We start from the raw sequence: 12804 nt of genomic DNA on the forward strand, positions 1-12804 counted from the left end.
GGAAAAAAAACATGGCTTTGAATTGTTGTGTTTACAAGACATCACCTGATGTTGGATTTCATGTTTCAGCCTGAACTCCTGTCACCCCCTCAAAAACCAGAAAGATCTTTGTCCCTGCAAGCAGGTCCACCTACATAAATAGTCATAGTTTTCATGATCCATTTGAAATTAATCACATTTAAGTGCTTGAAGATTTGATCATTTCTAAAGCATATCTCATACAAGAGAGCCAATAAAAACAAATGCAATTTGTGTAATTGACATTTAAGGTGTATTGATTGATTCACAAAGCCTCGTTTTGATCCGCTCCCGTTTGCCCTGTTAAAGATACTGCTTAATGTGTTGGTACAAACTCAACACTTCCTGTATCCGTTTCAAATTCAAAGCTCTCTGACGTCTCAGTAGACAGAAACTCTTCATTTCTTACTAAGGAACGTTTTGGGTCTGAACTCAGACAATACCACTTTAGAGGAATAATACAGAACAATCGTGGGGAAAAAAAGCACGATTATATTGTTGACTTGCTTAAATTAAAGAGATGGAATTATACATTGTTGACTGAACACATCCGTAGAAAAGAGATGGGGTGAGGCCAGCTCGTTAACATGCTCACTTCAGGAGACACCTGTCCAACACAATACATAAGCATCTTTGACATAATGTCAGCACTGCTACTTTTTCAAATTCTGCTAATATTAGGTACTCACTAAATGTTTTAAACTAAAGAAATTTCCACATTTTTATCTTTAAAAAAAGTTCTGAGAGTACAAGATTATTTGGTTTCAGTATATTGTGCCACAGAACTGGAGTTAAGACATTAGATACTTGGATAACAATGAGAAATTTACAAATACATTTTTTTGCTTTGTCCTTATAGCTGAAGTGACATGAAATAGACAGTCCTTTCGATATGGATTTTTTTTTTCATGTATTTACTGTCCTGTTACTGTCTGATGTCACAGCTCATGAAGACAACAAAGTCCTCTTGTCATGTGCTGGCTAACTGTCCTCTGTCCTCCCTCCCTGTCTGAAGTGTGAGGAGGACGGTCAGGTGTTCTTCAGCCTCGACGACGGCGCCACCAAGTTCACCGACCTCATCCACCTGGTGGAGTTTTACCAGCTCAACAGAGGAGTGCTGCCCTGCAAGCTCAAACACCCGTGCACTGCTGTGGCCTTGTGACACTCCACGCACCCGACACCACCCCTCTTTCTGCACACCTCTCACCCTGCGACCCCCCCGCCCCCTCCCCGTCCTCTTTTCCCCTCCCTTCACCAACACAATGGGGCTGAAGAGAAAAGTTACGGAAGTTACCAACTGGCAGCGGAGGTTTGACGCCCCCCGGGCTTTTCTCAGTTTTACCGCTGTTTGGATGTTCGAGTGAGAACAAATGGGATACTTCAAATGTTGCAGATCGCAGACGGCAGTTGCCCAACTCCTGCATTGTTGTCATGGAGACTCTGTTGCGTTGCTGTTCTGACCACGGAGAGAGACTGTACGTCGTGAAAGATAACTAAAAGTAACATCTTTCCGGCAGGAGTGCTGTGAGTCTCTGGGATGGATCCATCCCTCCGAGTCCCCCACCTTTCAACCCCACCACACACACACACACACACACACACACACACACACACACACACACACACACACACACACACCTCCACCCCCCCATCCTCCAGGCCTGATAAGCTGTGGTGCCCAACCCCACCCTCGCTACCGAGGCGGGCGGAGGGAGCACCACCCTCTGACTTCCTCAATGATCATCAGGAATGGACGGGAACCTCTCTGGGTCTTATCAAACTCGATCCAGGAGTTTTCTCAACCTGTGCAGTCCAGTCTGGATAAGCTGACACCCCCCCCCCCCCATTAACACCTTAGCGGGCTTTGACGCGGCGCCTCCGCCGTGTCCCGACCCACAATCCCCCGGTGCAACCCCAAATCCCGCCTCCACACAAGCTCAGAGAAAAGTCAGGAGCGAAAAGAGAAGTAGCTGAAGGCAGGATGAGCAGAGCAACGGCGAGGGTTTGCTGAAAGGACAGAGGAATGTTTATCAGGAAGGCTGAAACAAGCCTCTCTTGTAGAGTTGATTACTTGATGTCATTTTAATGCTGTTTTATTACTGTTGATTCAATGCAGAACTAGTTTTGCACTCCTGGGCAGACAGACGACGGCTCTCTAGCTAAAATGAAGCTGCCTCCTCTTCCTCCTCCACTCCCCTGCTGAAAGAGCATGCATGTGAATTTCCACCAGCTCTGATTGGATTACAGTGGCGTGGGAGCAGAGAGTCACAGCTGATTACGCAGTGCCTTTCAGAAAGGTTTAGCGACGTCTTGGACCTCCGTGTGGCTCGTACCAACAGGACCGCACCACCATGAATGTGCTCTTGAACCAGCTGCCGCGTCTGAAGACTGTGAGGAAGAGGAGGAGGACTGTTAGATAGACTCCTGAAAAATGTGCCCACCCCCAAGCTTCTACTATTTCAGTTATTTTTTTCTTTCAATCAAAAGGGTTATATCTGTCGGTGAATTTGTCTTTGAATGTCGTTTTTCTTTTCCTACGTCTGTTCTGAGCTCACCGCTTGCACATTTTTAATCATCCTGATTTGATATCGATGGGTTGGAGCTGTCATGTTCGGATTCTGACCACTGTTCCCTCGTACAAAGCAACACAAGCACTCTCATAACATTTTATTATTATTATTATTATTATTTTAAATAAATTTGAACAAATGACTTGAAATGTGAACTCAGTTGATTGTGAATCAACACACAGTTGAATGAGCTTCACTCGCCTTAAGTGAAAATTGTGAGCTTTGTGTATGAAATTGAAGCTATGTTAAAATGCACATACAGCAACACGTTTGGGACTTTTAGGGGATGGAAGAACATCTAGAGTGATGACACGGGCAATTCAGCTGAGGAGTGGTGCCAGATTTTGGGAAGTTTTATTTACTTTCTTGTCAAGAAACTTGAAAGGAGGATTTCCTTCGTATCCAAATGCTAAATGAAGCTACATCGAGCAAAACTAGATAGCCGTGCTCGTTCCAAAAGTGACAAATTCTGCTTACCAGCACCTCGAAAACTCACAAATTACCACGTTATATCTTAATATAAACACTAATTAGTGGTAGTCATTTGCTATACTGTTGTTGACTGGGTGCAGTGACTTCCTAAGCTAAGCGAGCTGTGCATCGGCTGCATATTTACCACACAGACCACGCTGTTGTCTTTAGTGTTGAATCTTATTGTGTTGTCCTTGGCATTTTTCTGACTTTGGGTCCTCTCTCCCAGCGTGTCTGATAAACTAAAGACTTGAACAATCTTTTTATCCCACTCTCAGCATGAAAGCAAATACTTTCCAAAATTCTCAACCTCTTTCCTCACAATGAAAATCCACCTGAACACGATTTAGAAAAAAGGTATTAGCAGCGTAATCTTGCATCTGGTTAAAATCTTAACATCAAGTCCAGATGTTTTCATCAGCTGCGTGCAAGTTTTTTTTTCTCATCAGTGTTGAACTTGAGAGGTGTCAGTCCCTCACAACGGAGACGTGAGGGCTTCTTTCTTCCAGAAACTGAACTGAACAAATGATTTTACAACAGTCACACAGCAAGAATCCCCAAGAGCACAGGCAGGACAAACTGTCATTAGAGACTTCGCATTTTCAGGAGAAAAAAAAAGTGAATTAATTGGCAAGGTGATTTAAAAACAAAAAAATTAATCAGCAAATATTATGATAAGCAGTATGAAAAGTATTATCATTTTGTTTAGCAAAAATGCCAAACATTTGATAATTGCAGCTTCTCAACAAGGGAAGATTTGCTTCTTTTTCTTAGTCTGGTGTTTCTGGACTATTGCACACAGCTTCAGTGTGATTGCAGTCTGGAAACCCTGTTCGTATTAAAGTTTGCCACTCTGAAGGGTGGACCAATCAGGGACCAGTGGGCGTGGCTATGTGCAGTGACCTTGAAATCAAGAATTTTCGTCAATGCGGATTGGTCAAAGACTGCTCCAATAGTTTGTACATTTAACCTGAAGTCTTCGCCCAGTAGGATGTGTATCAACACTCATATATTCATGCAGTGAATTTTGTTCCGGTAACACCAGGCTAACTTTTTCTTATCTTTTAGTCAACTGAACGTCTGGGGTTGTAGCTGTTGGTTCGACAAATTTTTTTTATTTGAAAACGTCACCTTTTGCTCCATAAAATGTTTTTAGTTTCACAATTTTCTGACATTTTATAGAACAGATTTATTCATAAATTATCCAGGTTTTTTTACATTAATCAATAATGGAAATAATTCATAGTTGCAACCTGAAATTAGTCGACTCGCGGGCCCAATATCTCTCTCCACAAGTCTAATTGAAAACAACTTGATAATGCGTCTTTGTTGAAAGCATTCTGGGATGTGAAGTGAAAAGGAGGCAAGGCAGGTGTGCTAGGAAAAGTTTGTCTGTCAAAACAGAAGACTGTGACCCTAAACAGGTCTGTTTTTAGTCGTGTGCAGGAGAAAGCATCCCTCTTTTGCCCCCCCCTCCCCACCTAGTGGTAGTATTGAAAAAGACACTGTAGCACAGTCATTAAGAATGAATGGGTCTACAAGCAACACACAGACTACATCAGTTTACACCAAGATTTTTTTAATACCCCAAAATTATGCTGTCAGAATTCCGTCTTTCACATTATCTGTGACAGTAAACATATCTATAGGAATACACAAGAGGAAACAGAGGCATGTGACAGCTCAGCTTGGTCCTCCACCCCTCCCGCCCTCACCATCACCTTCCATCCATCCTGTGCCAGATTCACAGCGAAGAGGGTTAGCACGAGGCCACCGGACTCCCTGCCGGGCTCACTAAACTCTCTCTAAGTACTGTCATCGACATCCGAGCCACTGCCGCCAATGACTAATCGCGTGACTTAACCGACTCACCAGCTCTGCGTTCCACCAATCAGGCCTTTCTAATCAGTCAGGGCAGACTCTTTCCAGGGATTGGATAATGCTTGAACTCCCCCCTCCCTCCTGCCCCCCTTCTCCCACCTGTGTCCAGCCTTGTAAGCTATGACCCTGTGGTGAATAGGTGTGTGTGTGTGTGTGTGTGTGTGTGTGTGTGTGTGTGTGTGTGTGTGTGTGAGAGAGAGTGTGAGTGTGTGTGTGCGTGTGTGATTTGTATGTGGATGGCCAGACTGTTATATTCACTATTCAGGATTGCTAACTGCTGGTTATCATACTTGCCTTTTAGAGACAGTAAGAAGGTTGCTTGTCGGTTGGGTAAAGTCAAGTGGATTTAGAGGAGACGAGAGTTTGTCTGGAGGTATCCCAGCATTCCCAGTCCTCAGCTGAGGCTCTTTCCTGTATGTCGGAGAGGGACACGGAGCCACGTCGCTATGGGTCAGCGGGGACGAATCCTCTCCTCCTCCCTCCATTTTTTTAATCACTGTGCTACAATGCAATCCTTTACACAAGTCCAAGCATAAAGTATAATTTGTTTTCTAAGTATGTGAAGCTACGGAGAAGATGTAGATCTAACACTGTACCTAGGTCACAGATCACTATGTATGGGGTGTTATGCTTTTGCTCATAACTCCATGTAAAATGAAGAGAATGATTTATTTTGTCCTTTTTTTTTTTTTTTCATTATTTGATTGTGTGTATGTTGATATTATTGTGTATTTTCTTTGGTTTGTCACATCTTATAAAAGAACATACCACAGTATATACAGTATTAAATTAAACTGTTTTTTTATTTTTTTTTATTTTTTTTATTTTAAGAGCTCAAACTGGATTTTTGGTATATGTCAAATTTCTGAACAACATTTGTATAAGCTGACAGGCTGTCAGAGGCTTCGACTCTGCCAGCGCCCAAACCTGATGCCATTCTTTGTTTTTTAAAACCACATCTGTTGAGTATCCCCTCTCTGACATGTCTGATTACACTCATTTACTTCAGAGAAAACACTCCGGTAAATGTTTGGGTATTAATCTTACGCATGCACACACGCACACACACACACACACACGCTTAACCCGTGGGGATATTCTTTGCAGATTTTGTATACTTTTCATCGCAAGTAGTAGCTCAAGACACTTGTGCATTTCATTATGTCCATTTACTCTGATTGTAAGGTGCATAACAAAGTTTTTTTTCTCTTCTTAACTAATTCTTGCAGCAGGTGCCTCTTTCTAAACGGTAACAAGTGTTTAGTTGCCATCCGTCCACTCTCTGCGTTCATTTACAGTTAGCTGTGACTGTCAAGTGTAACCTTACTGGAACGAGATCCTAGTGTCAGGTCAACACCACATACGAGCTCCCATCGTGTGTGGGGGACTCGCAGTGTTGGTGCAAGTGAAACTAACTCAGTGTTGTTTTGTTGTTGGGTTGAAGTCATCATAAGCTGAAGTCAAATAAAACATTTCAGGGAAAGAAAGAAAGAAAGAAAAAAAAAAAAAGAGCAAATGAACCGTAATGATTTTTTCCCCCCACATAACCCCACTGTGCTTTGCTTCATTCTGTCTGTGCGGCTCCTGGATCTACGTTGTATCCTGTTCAGGTATTTTTGTACAAATAAGGGACTGATATATTCTCTGTTTATTGGAAATTAGAATAAAAGACAACATTGCTATAAACCAAACATGGCTGAACTGCGGCTCTGTTATTGTCCCCTGGATGTTACTGACTCTCTTTAACTTTTGCTAACCCTACTTTATTACTTTTTTGAAAAGTTTTGAATACATAAAAGTTACGAGATGCTTTAAGTTCAATCAAAGAAGCCTCTTTGGCTCTTTGCTTTTGATATAAGAATTGTAAAGCCTTATTTTTTGTCCTTTTGAGGGTTTTATTTTTATCCCTTTAAAGCCAATTTTCAGCCTTTTTTTTGTCACTGAAAAATGTGGCTATGCTTTAGCTGAGGTTAACACTTAGCTTTAGTTTGGTTATTACTATGCTTTTTTTTACTTCCAAATTTATCTTCATAGTTTTGTACTATGGTGTAACATTATGCCACGGTAAGGTGTCAAAAATTACGATTCTGGTCATAATTAAATTTTGACCAAATAATAGCCTACGTTTTGGATTTGACAATGTAAAAATACTTCATTACAAGTATATGTCCTGTTTTAAAAACCTGCTTAGGTAGAAGTACAGATGTTTTATCAGCAAAATGAACTTATCTAAAAACTATTCTAAACCAAAAAGTTAAAGGTTCATGTACTACAGAAAAATAACTTTTTATTATCCTAACAAAATTGTTCCAAATAAAGAGTTTTAACAGAAATCTTGAAGTCTAATCTTTGCAAGCCAGAGAGGGAGTTCAACTGGTTAAACCTCTGACAATATACAAAAATCAGAGCAGACATTTTGACTTTGTCACAACCAAGATAAGATGATGCTTTATTAATCCCCGGGCAAAAAAAAAAAAAAAAAAAAAAGTGCAATGTAAGAGCAGCAGAAAGATGGGCGAGAACAATTAGATAAACACTGATACAATAAAATCCAATGTAATTCAATGCAATGTAATGATAAGCTAAGCAAATGCATATGCAGTGCAAAAAGAGTGATGTGTGTGAATGCAGCATAAGTACAGGTGGCACAGTTTCATGACGTGTCCCAGGATGTCTCCTGTGAGCATATTTGTTATGTACAATCTGTGGATCACGCACAATACCAGACCTCACCTAAATGTAATGCAGCCGTTATTAATGTTGTAGCTTTTATGTAATGAAATAGCGTAAAAAGTACAAGAATTACCTGTACCTCCAAACTGTACTTTAAGTACTTTCGTGACGTACTGGTGGGGCTGTCACGTAGCCTATCAAAACGCACCTGTGTTCGTCAGGGCGGTCTCTTTAAAACCTGCTCTGCCCGTTGGTCGGGTTGCGCCACGTACAGCTGCACACCTGTCATCTCAGCCGTAATCAACGCAAGCACCTCCAACTACATTTTCATAAACAAGCTTGGATGTAAAACATATGGATAGACTATATGGAGATGCATTACTTCGGTAAAAAAAAAAAAAAAAAAAAAAAATACTGTTATCACAAAGAAGAAACACTAAATTATAAGTAAAAGTAAACAGGAAATATGTAAGTAAAGGTATGTAAATATACAAAGGACAATGTAGGGAACTTCAAGTGATGTAGGAAAATTATCATGAAGATTTCTGCTGTCACTGCATCTTATTGGAGTTTGATGTGGACGTGTGCACATGCCTGCGATTGTTTACAGATTTAGTCATCTGGATGCAAAAAAAAAATTAAAAAAAAAGGACTTGAATGACACAATAGTAAAGACAGATAGCCGTTGATGCCATCATGGCCAACAGACCCTCTAATGAACCAGCAGATAATACTCACATAGCAACTATGAATATGAAAATACTTTTTAATCACCTAAAATAGAAATAAATGAGTTGTAGTCTCAGAGGCTTGTAAAGCAGCCCCTTCTCTTAATGCGAGCAAAGAGCCACTGGAGGGCAGTGCAGACTATATATTTGATGAGCACCTAAACATTAGAGAATAAATCGCCACTTTGATAGTTGTCAAAGGCAACTTTTTGAGGAGTTTTGAAAAGAAACTTTAATCCCTCATTGCCACTCAGTTAAGCTGCTTCACAGCCAATGATCACATTTGTCAGTCAAATAACAGAGCCAGGTCAATGCTGGATCTTCAAGCACAGTGCTGACCTTGATATGCAAATATCTACAAAAAGTGACAAAAGGTCTCCTACTAAAGAAATGTGGACAAAAACAGATATGTGTCAAATCAAAGGAAAAGCCTGAATACAAGTGTGGAAAAGTAGATTCCTACAGGACAGGGAAATCGCTGAATGGTTTCAGATCTCAAACCATTTACTGGAAAATTTTGAAATGATGGGATAGACCGCTCTCTCATCCGCCAATGAGAGAGTTTCTTGTGGGAGAATAATTTTCCTCCAGTAGAATCGAGCAGAGTTAAACGACTTTACCACTTCAATTTTTATGTCAGAGGATAAAATCAACCAATGATATTATTGGATTATATATTTGTATATGTATCAAAATGTATATATATATATATATATATATATATATATATATATAATTGTATACCGCATTTGGTCCAAAATATCCCCAAAAATATCATACTATCGTATGTTATCCAAAATATCATGAAAACATCATACTATAATATATCGTCCAAAATGTCATTAAAAGATCATAGTAATACAAAACTGTCATAAGAAACTCATACTTCACCGTCATAAAAATGTCATACTATTGTATAACATATGTTGTAAAATATCATACTATGATATGTCATCCAAAAAGTCACAAAAATAATCAAATGTATTGGGTCCAAAATATGATAAACATGTCATTATAGCATGTCGTCCAAAATGGCATAAAAACGTGTTACTTTAGCATGTCGTCCATAAATGTAATATTATAGTGTGGTCTAAACTGTAATGAAAATGTAATAATATGGGGTTAATCAGCATTATGTGAACTCGTCAGGTAAGAGTTTGAATGTAACAGACATTCATTTATACTGTATATAAAAGTCCCGCACTCCACCTTTAAACCTCCGCAGCTGATTTAGACTCAAGTTCTTTGTTTACGGTCCTGACCGGTTACAGTCAAGCTTGTCTCTTAAATGACATTTGTCTTCTCAGTTCCACTAAGACCAAGCAAAATGTTGCTTTCCTATCAGTGATCTCGCTCCACAGACTGAAATTTGAATACTCAACTACAGAAAAGCACAGCTCTCCTCTGCATGTATGGAGTAGAAACAACAAAAAAAAGCCTGAATATAACTAAATACCTGCCAGAAAAATAATCTCATCAAAACCTGTCATGAAAGGTTCAGGTAAAAAAAAAATAACTCAAAAGCTAATTTACTTGAATCTTTAACTAATAAAAAACAAAGCTGTCCATGTGATAAAACACAAAATAACAATAATAAACACAAAAAGAAAATGTCAAATGTCATTTTGTTTAATTTTCAAATAACTGATGGCAAAAATGAGAAATATTTACAGGGGAGAATATGTATGATCTGTACAAAGAAATATACATGCAAAAGATAAAAAACATAAAATGTAGCAAACATGTAATTTATGAAACAAACACAAAAAAAAGACAAAAACAACAATGAAAAAAAACCTAAACTGAGGTATCCAGTTCAAGTTTCCTTGTTTTTAATGGCCTGTGCACACCTTTTAAAATAAATAAAAAGGTAACAGAGGGCTGACTTCTGTTCAAACATGACACATCTTTAACCCCATACCGGATTCATGTATCAAATTTTTCTATGTTGTGTTTTTTTTTAAAATTTCCATTCAAACAAACTAGTTTTTAGGGCAGTTATTTTTTTTTTTTTTTTTTTTTTTTTATAAGAGGGATTTTATGGAAGAAATATTTTGGCAACAAGTATCTGTACATAAAGTTGAAACACCATTTAGTAAATCAAATCTCGCATTTAACTCCCGATCAGATCTGTGAATTACAAGAGTAAACGTTATAATCTCCTGCCTTTTTAATAAAGGTATATAAGAGACTAAATAAAACTAATTGTTGTGTTTTTACGTGTGTAAACAATCATTCCACGTGGTCATAGATTACCTAACTCAAGTGAAACATAATCACAATAAAACATTTTTTTATTTATTAAGTACTATAAAGCTAGAGCAACTTTGGTGTACCAATACTACAGAGGCATACAGTACAAAAAGTGTTAAATTATTTTTGATCAGACCATGATTGTAAGATCGTGAGCTCTAACGCGGCCTGGCAGTCGAAACACTCACCGATCAAATAAACACAAAACTACCAGCAGTGCTTGCAGTACCAAGTACATGCTTTTCTCTAGATTTATTACAGATACAACAGATGTCTTCATAAATAGTTGCATAAAATGTTAAAGCCGCAACATTGCACATGATAATCAAACATAACATACAATGAGTGCATTTACAGTAACTCTTCTTCCTCCACATTCAGGCTCGTCCGTTAGGCAACCACCGCTGCCACTGAGGCTCCGACAGTCTTGAGTCCTGCCGTCCAAAAGCAGGAGTCCACCGTGAATGTGAGGGGGAAGAAGGCAGAAGTCTATATATATATACAAGGTAAGGCTTAAACATTTCATATCTGCGCAACACAAGTTTTGTTCTAGGAAAAGCAAATGATGGATGTCTATTGTTTCTTCTCAGATTGGACAGTGCAGCTTTGTTACTCGCGACATGGTCATCATGATATCTTTTAGATTAGGTACGTTATGTAAGCGCAGCCATCAAAAAAAGCTCCGATCGCATGTATAACTGTCTTAAAGTCAACAAGCTCAGTCACTGTCTCCAGAGTCCAAAGTAGCACAGCAACTTTTCAACTGATGAGCATTTTCTACAATTATTTCTTTTTTTTTCTCCTGGAAACGTACAGACGGTACTTCTCCTTCCTAAACATTGTTTCTATAAGAAAGGGCTGCTTCTCAAAAGTATCCGAGTTAACAGTTTTAGTGTAAAAGAGCAAAAACACAAAGTCTCTGCTGGCACCTCCCCGAGCAACAAGAGGGAGGGCGGTTTGCTCTCAGCGCTGTCACTAGCTTCGTGGGCATCACTTTCTCCTGAAAGCTCTGCGTCTGTGCAGTGAAGCCGAGGCTCGATCAATCGGCTCTAATGATCAGCTTCAACTCGCGAAGGAAAATAACTTACTTCATAATGTTTTTCTGTTTTTTATTTTTTTGTTCACTTAACTACAAAATCTGTTTTGAGTTGAAACCAGCAAGCAGCAGTAGACGAGGGCATCCGTTAATTCATGTGATTGGTGAGAACTCTGTTCTCGAGGGCTCTGATTGGCTGACGACCTCAGCAGGTCTGAACTGAACTACTTAAAGTATTACAGGTTTTTACTAAATCAACATTTAGTGAAAGAGGATAAGATCAGCATTCATTGTTTCTCTTTCTTTTTACTTGTAGGCCACGAAGAGGGACGTGCATCTCCCACAGCCTCAACACACTGACGAGGTTTTCCTGCTTTTTTCCACTGTGATCCGATTGGGGAGGAGGTCGGGAGTTCGGGGCGTCGGGGCTCAGAGATGTTCTGGAGTTCACACTCGAGGCTGAAGGCGACTTTGAATGAAGCTCCTGACTCCTCCGATGGGCCGGGCGTCAGTCTGATTTTTCCTCCTGTCTATGAAGGAAATGAGGCGGGAGGTGTCCAGGCAGCCCTCGGCTCTGGCCCGGCCGTCGCCGAGGCCACCCTGCAGCCACGGCTCCTGGAGGCAGAGCCCGGCCGGAGGTCGTCTGCCCGGGTCGGTCCTCAGAAGCAGGCAGACGAAGTCCCGTGCCGCCTGGCTGACACCCTGGAAGTAATCCCTGGGGAAGCTGAAGTCCAGCCGGCAGATGTTCAAGCAGGTCTCCTCGGCGCTCTCGTCGAGGAAGGGGGAGGCGCCGCTCAGCAGCACGTAGGTCACCACGCCCAGGCCCCAGAGGTCAGAGGTCAGCAACACAGGCTCTCCCAAGACCAACTCAGGAGAGGCAAACTCAGGGCTGCCCAGCAGAGGGTGGATGTAGTGGGCACTGTTGAGCTGCACAGCATCTCCAAAGTCAGTGAGTTTGACCGTTGGCTGGCCGCTGGTGGTGTGAGCAACCAGCAGGTTCTCAGGCTGGAACAAAAGCAAAGAAATAATATAGTCTGAACATTAGATTCATATTCATTTATTCTAACATTAGGGTTTCCATGTTTAAATTCATTCAAGAGTGGAGATGAACTACATGACCGACTCTAGTGATCAGGTGAGTGCTGGAGGTAACAGAGCTCACAGTCTTCTACGA

The 12804-nt window shown here is 40.4% G+C and overlaps 2 protein-coding genes across 10 annotated transcripts in view; one reads left to right on the top strand and one right to left on the bottom strand.

Moving 5' to 3' along the window:
• LOC138214594 (growth factor receptor-bound protein 10-like) overlaps positions 1–6631 on the top strand; it is a 48609-nt gene extending 41978 nt beyond the window's left edge. For all 3 annotated transcript variants that reach the window (XM_069176325.1, XM_069176327.1, XM_069176328.1), the window contains one exon: positions 1034–6631. In XM_069176325.1, coding sequence (XP_069032426.1) covers positions 1034–1180 — 147 coding nt within the window. In that variant the 3' untranslated portion in view covers positions 1181–6631. The remainder of the gene's footprint in view (positions 1–1033) is intronic.
• A 3323-nt stretch (positions 6632–9954) lies between these two features.
• Positions 9955–12804, bottom strand: part of LOC138214353 (triple functional domain protein) — an 83444-nt gene continuing 80594 nt past the window's right edge. For all 7 annotated transcript variants that reach the window (XM_069175919.1, XM_069175914.1, XM_069175916.1 and 4 more), the window contains one exon: positions 9955–12635. In XM_069175919.1, the coding sequence (XP_069032020.1) occupies positions 12078–12635 (558 nt within the window). In that variant the 3' untranslated portion in view covers positions 9955–12077. The remainder of the gene's footprint in view (positions 12636–12804) is intronic.

The sequence above is a fragment of the Embiotoca jacksoni genome, unplaced genomic scaffold (genome assembly GCF_022577435.1).
Source record: "Embiotoca jacksoni isolate LCO1_2020_lvr unplaced genomic scaffold, fEmbJac1.0.p SCAF_7, whole genome shotgun sequence".
Classification (NCBI taxonomy): domain Eukaryota; kingdom Metazoa; phylum Chordata; class Actinopteri; family Embiotocidae; genus Embiotoca; species Embiotoca jacksoni.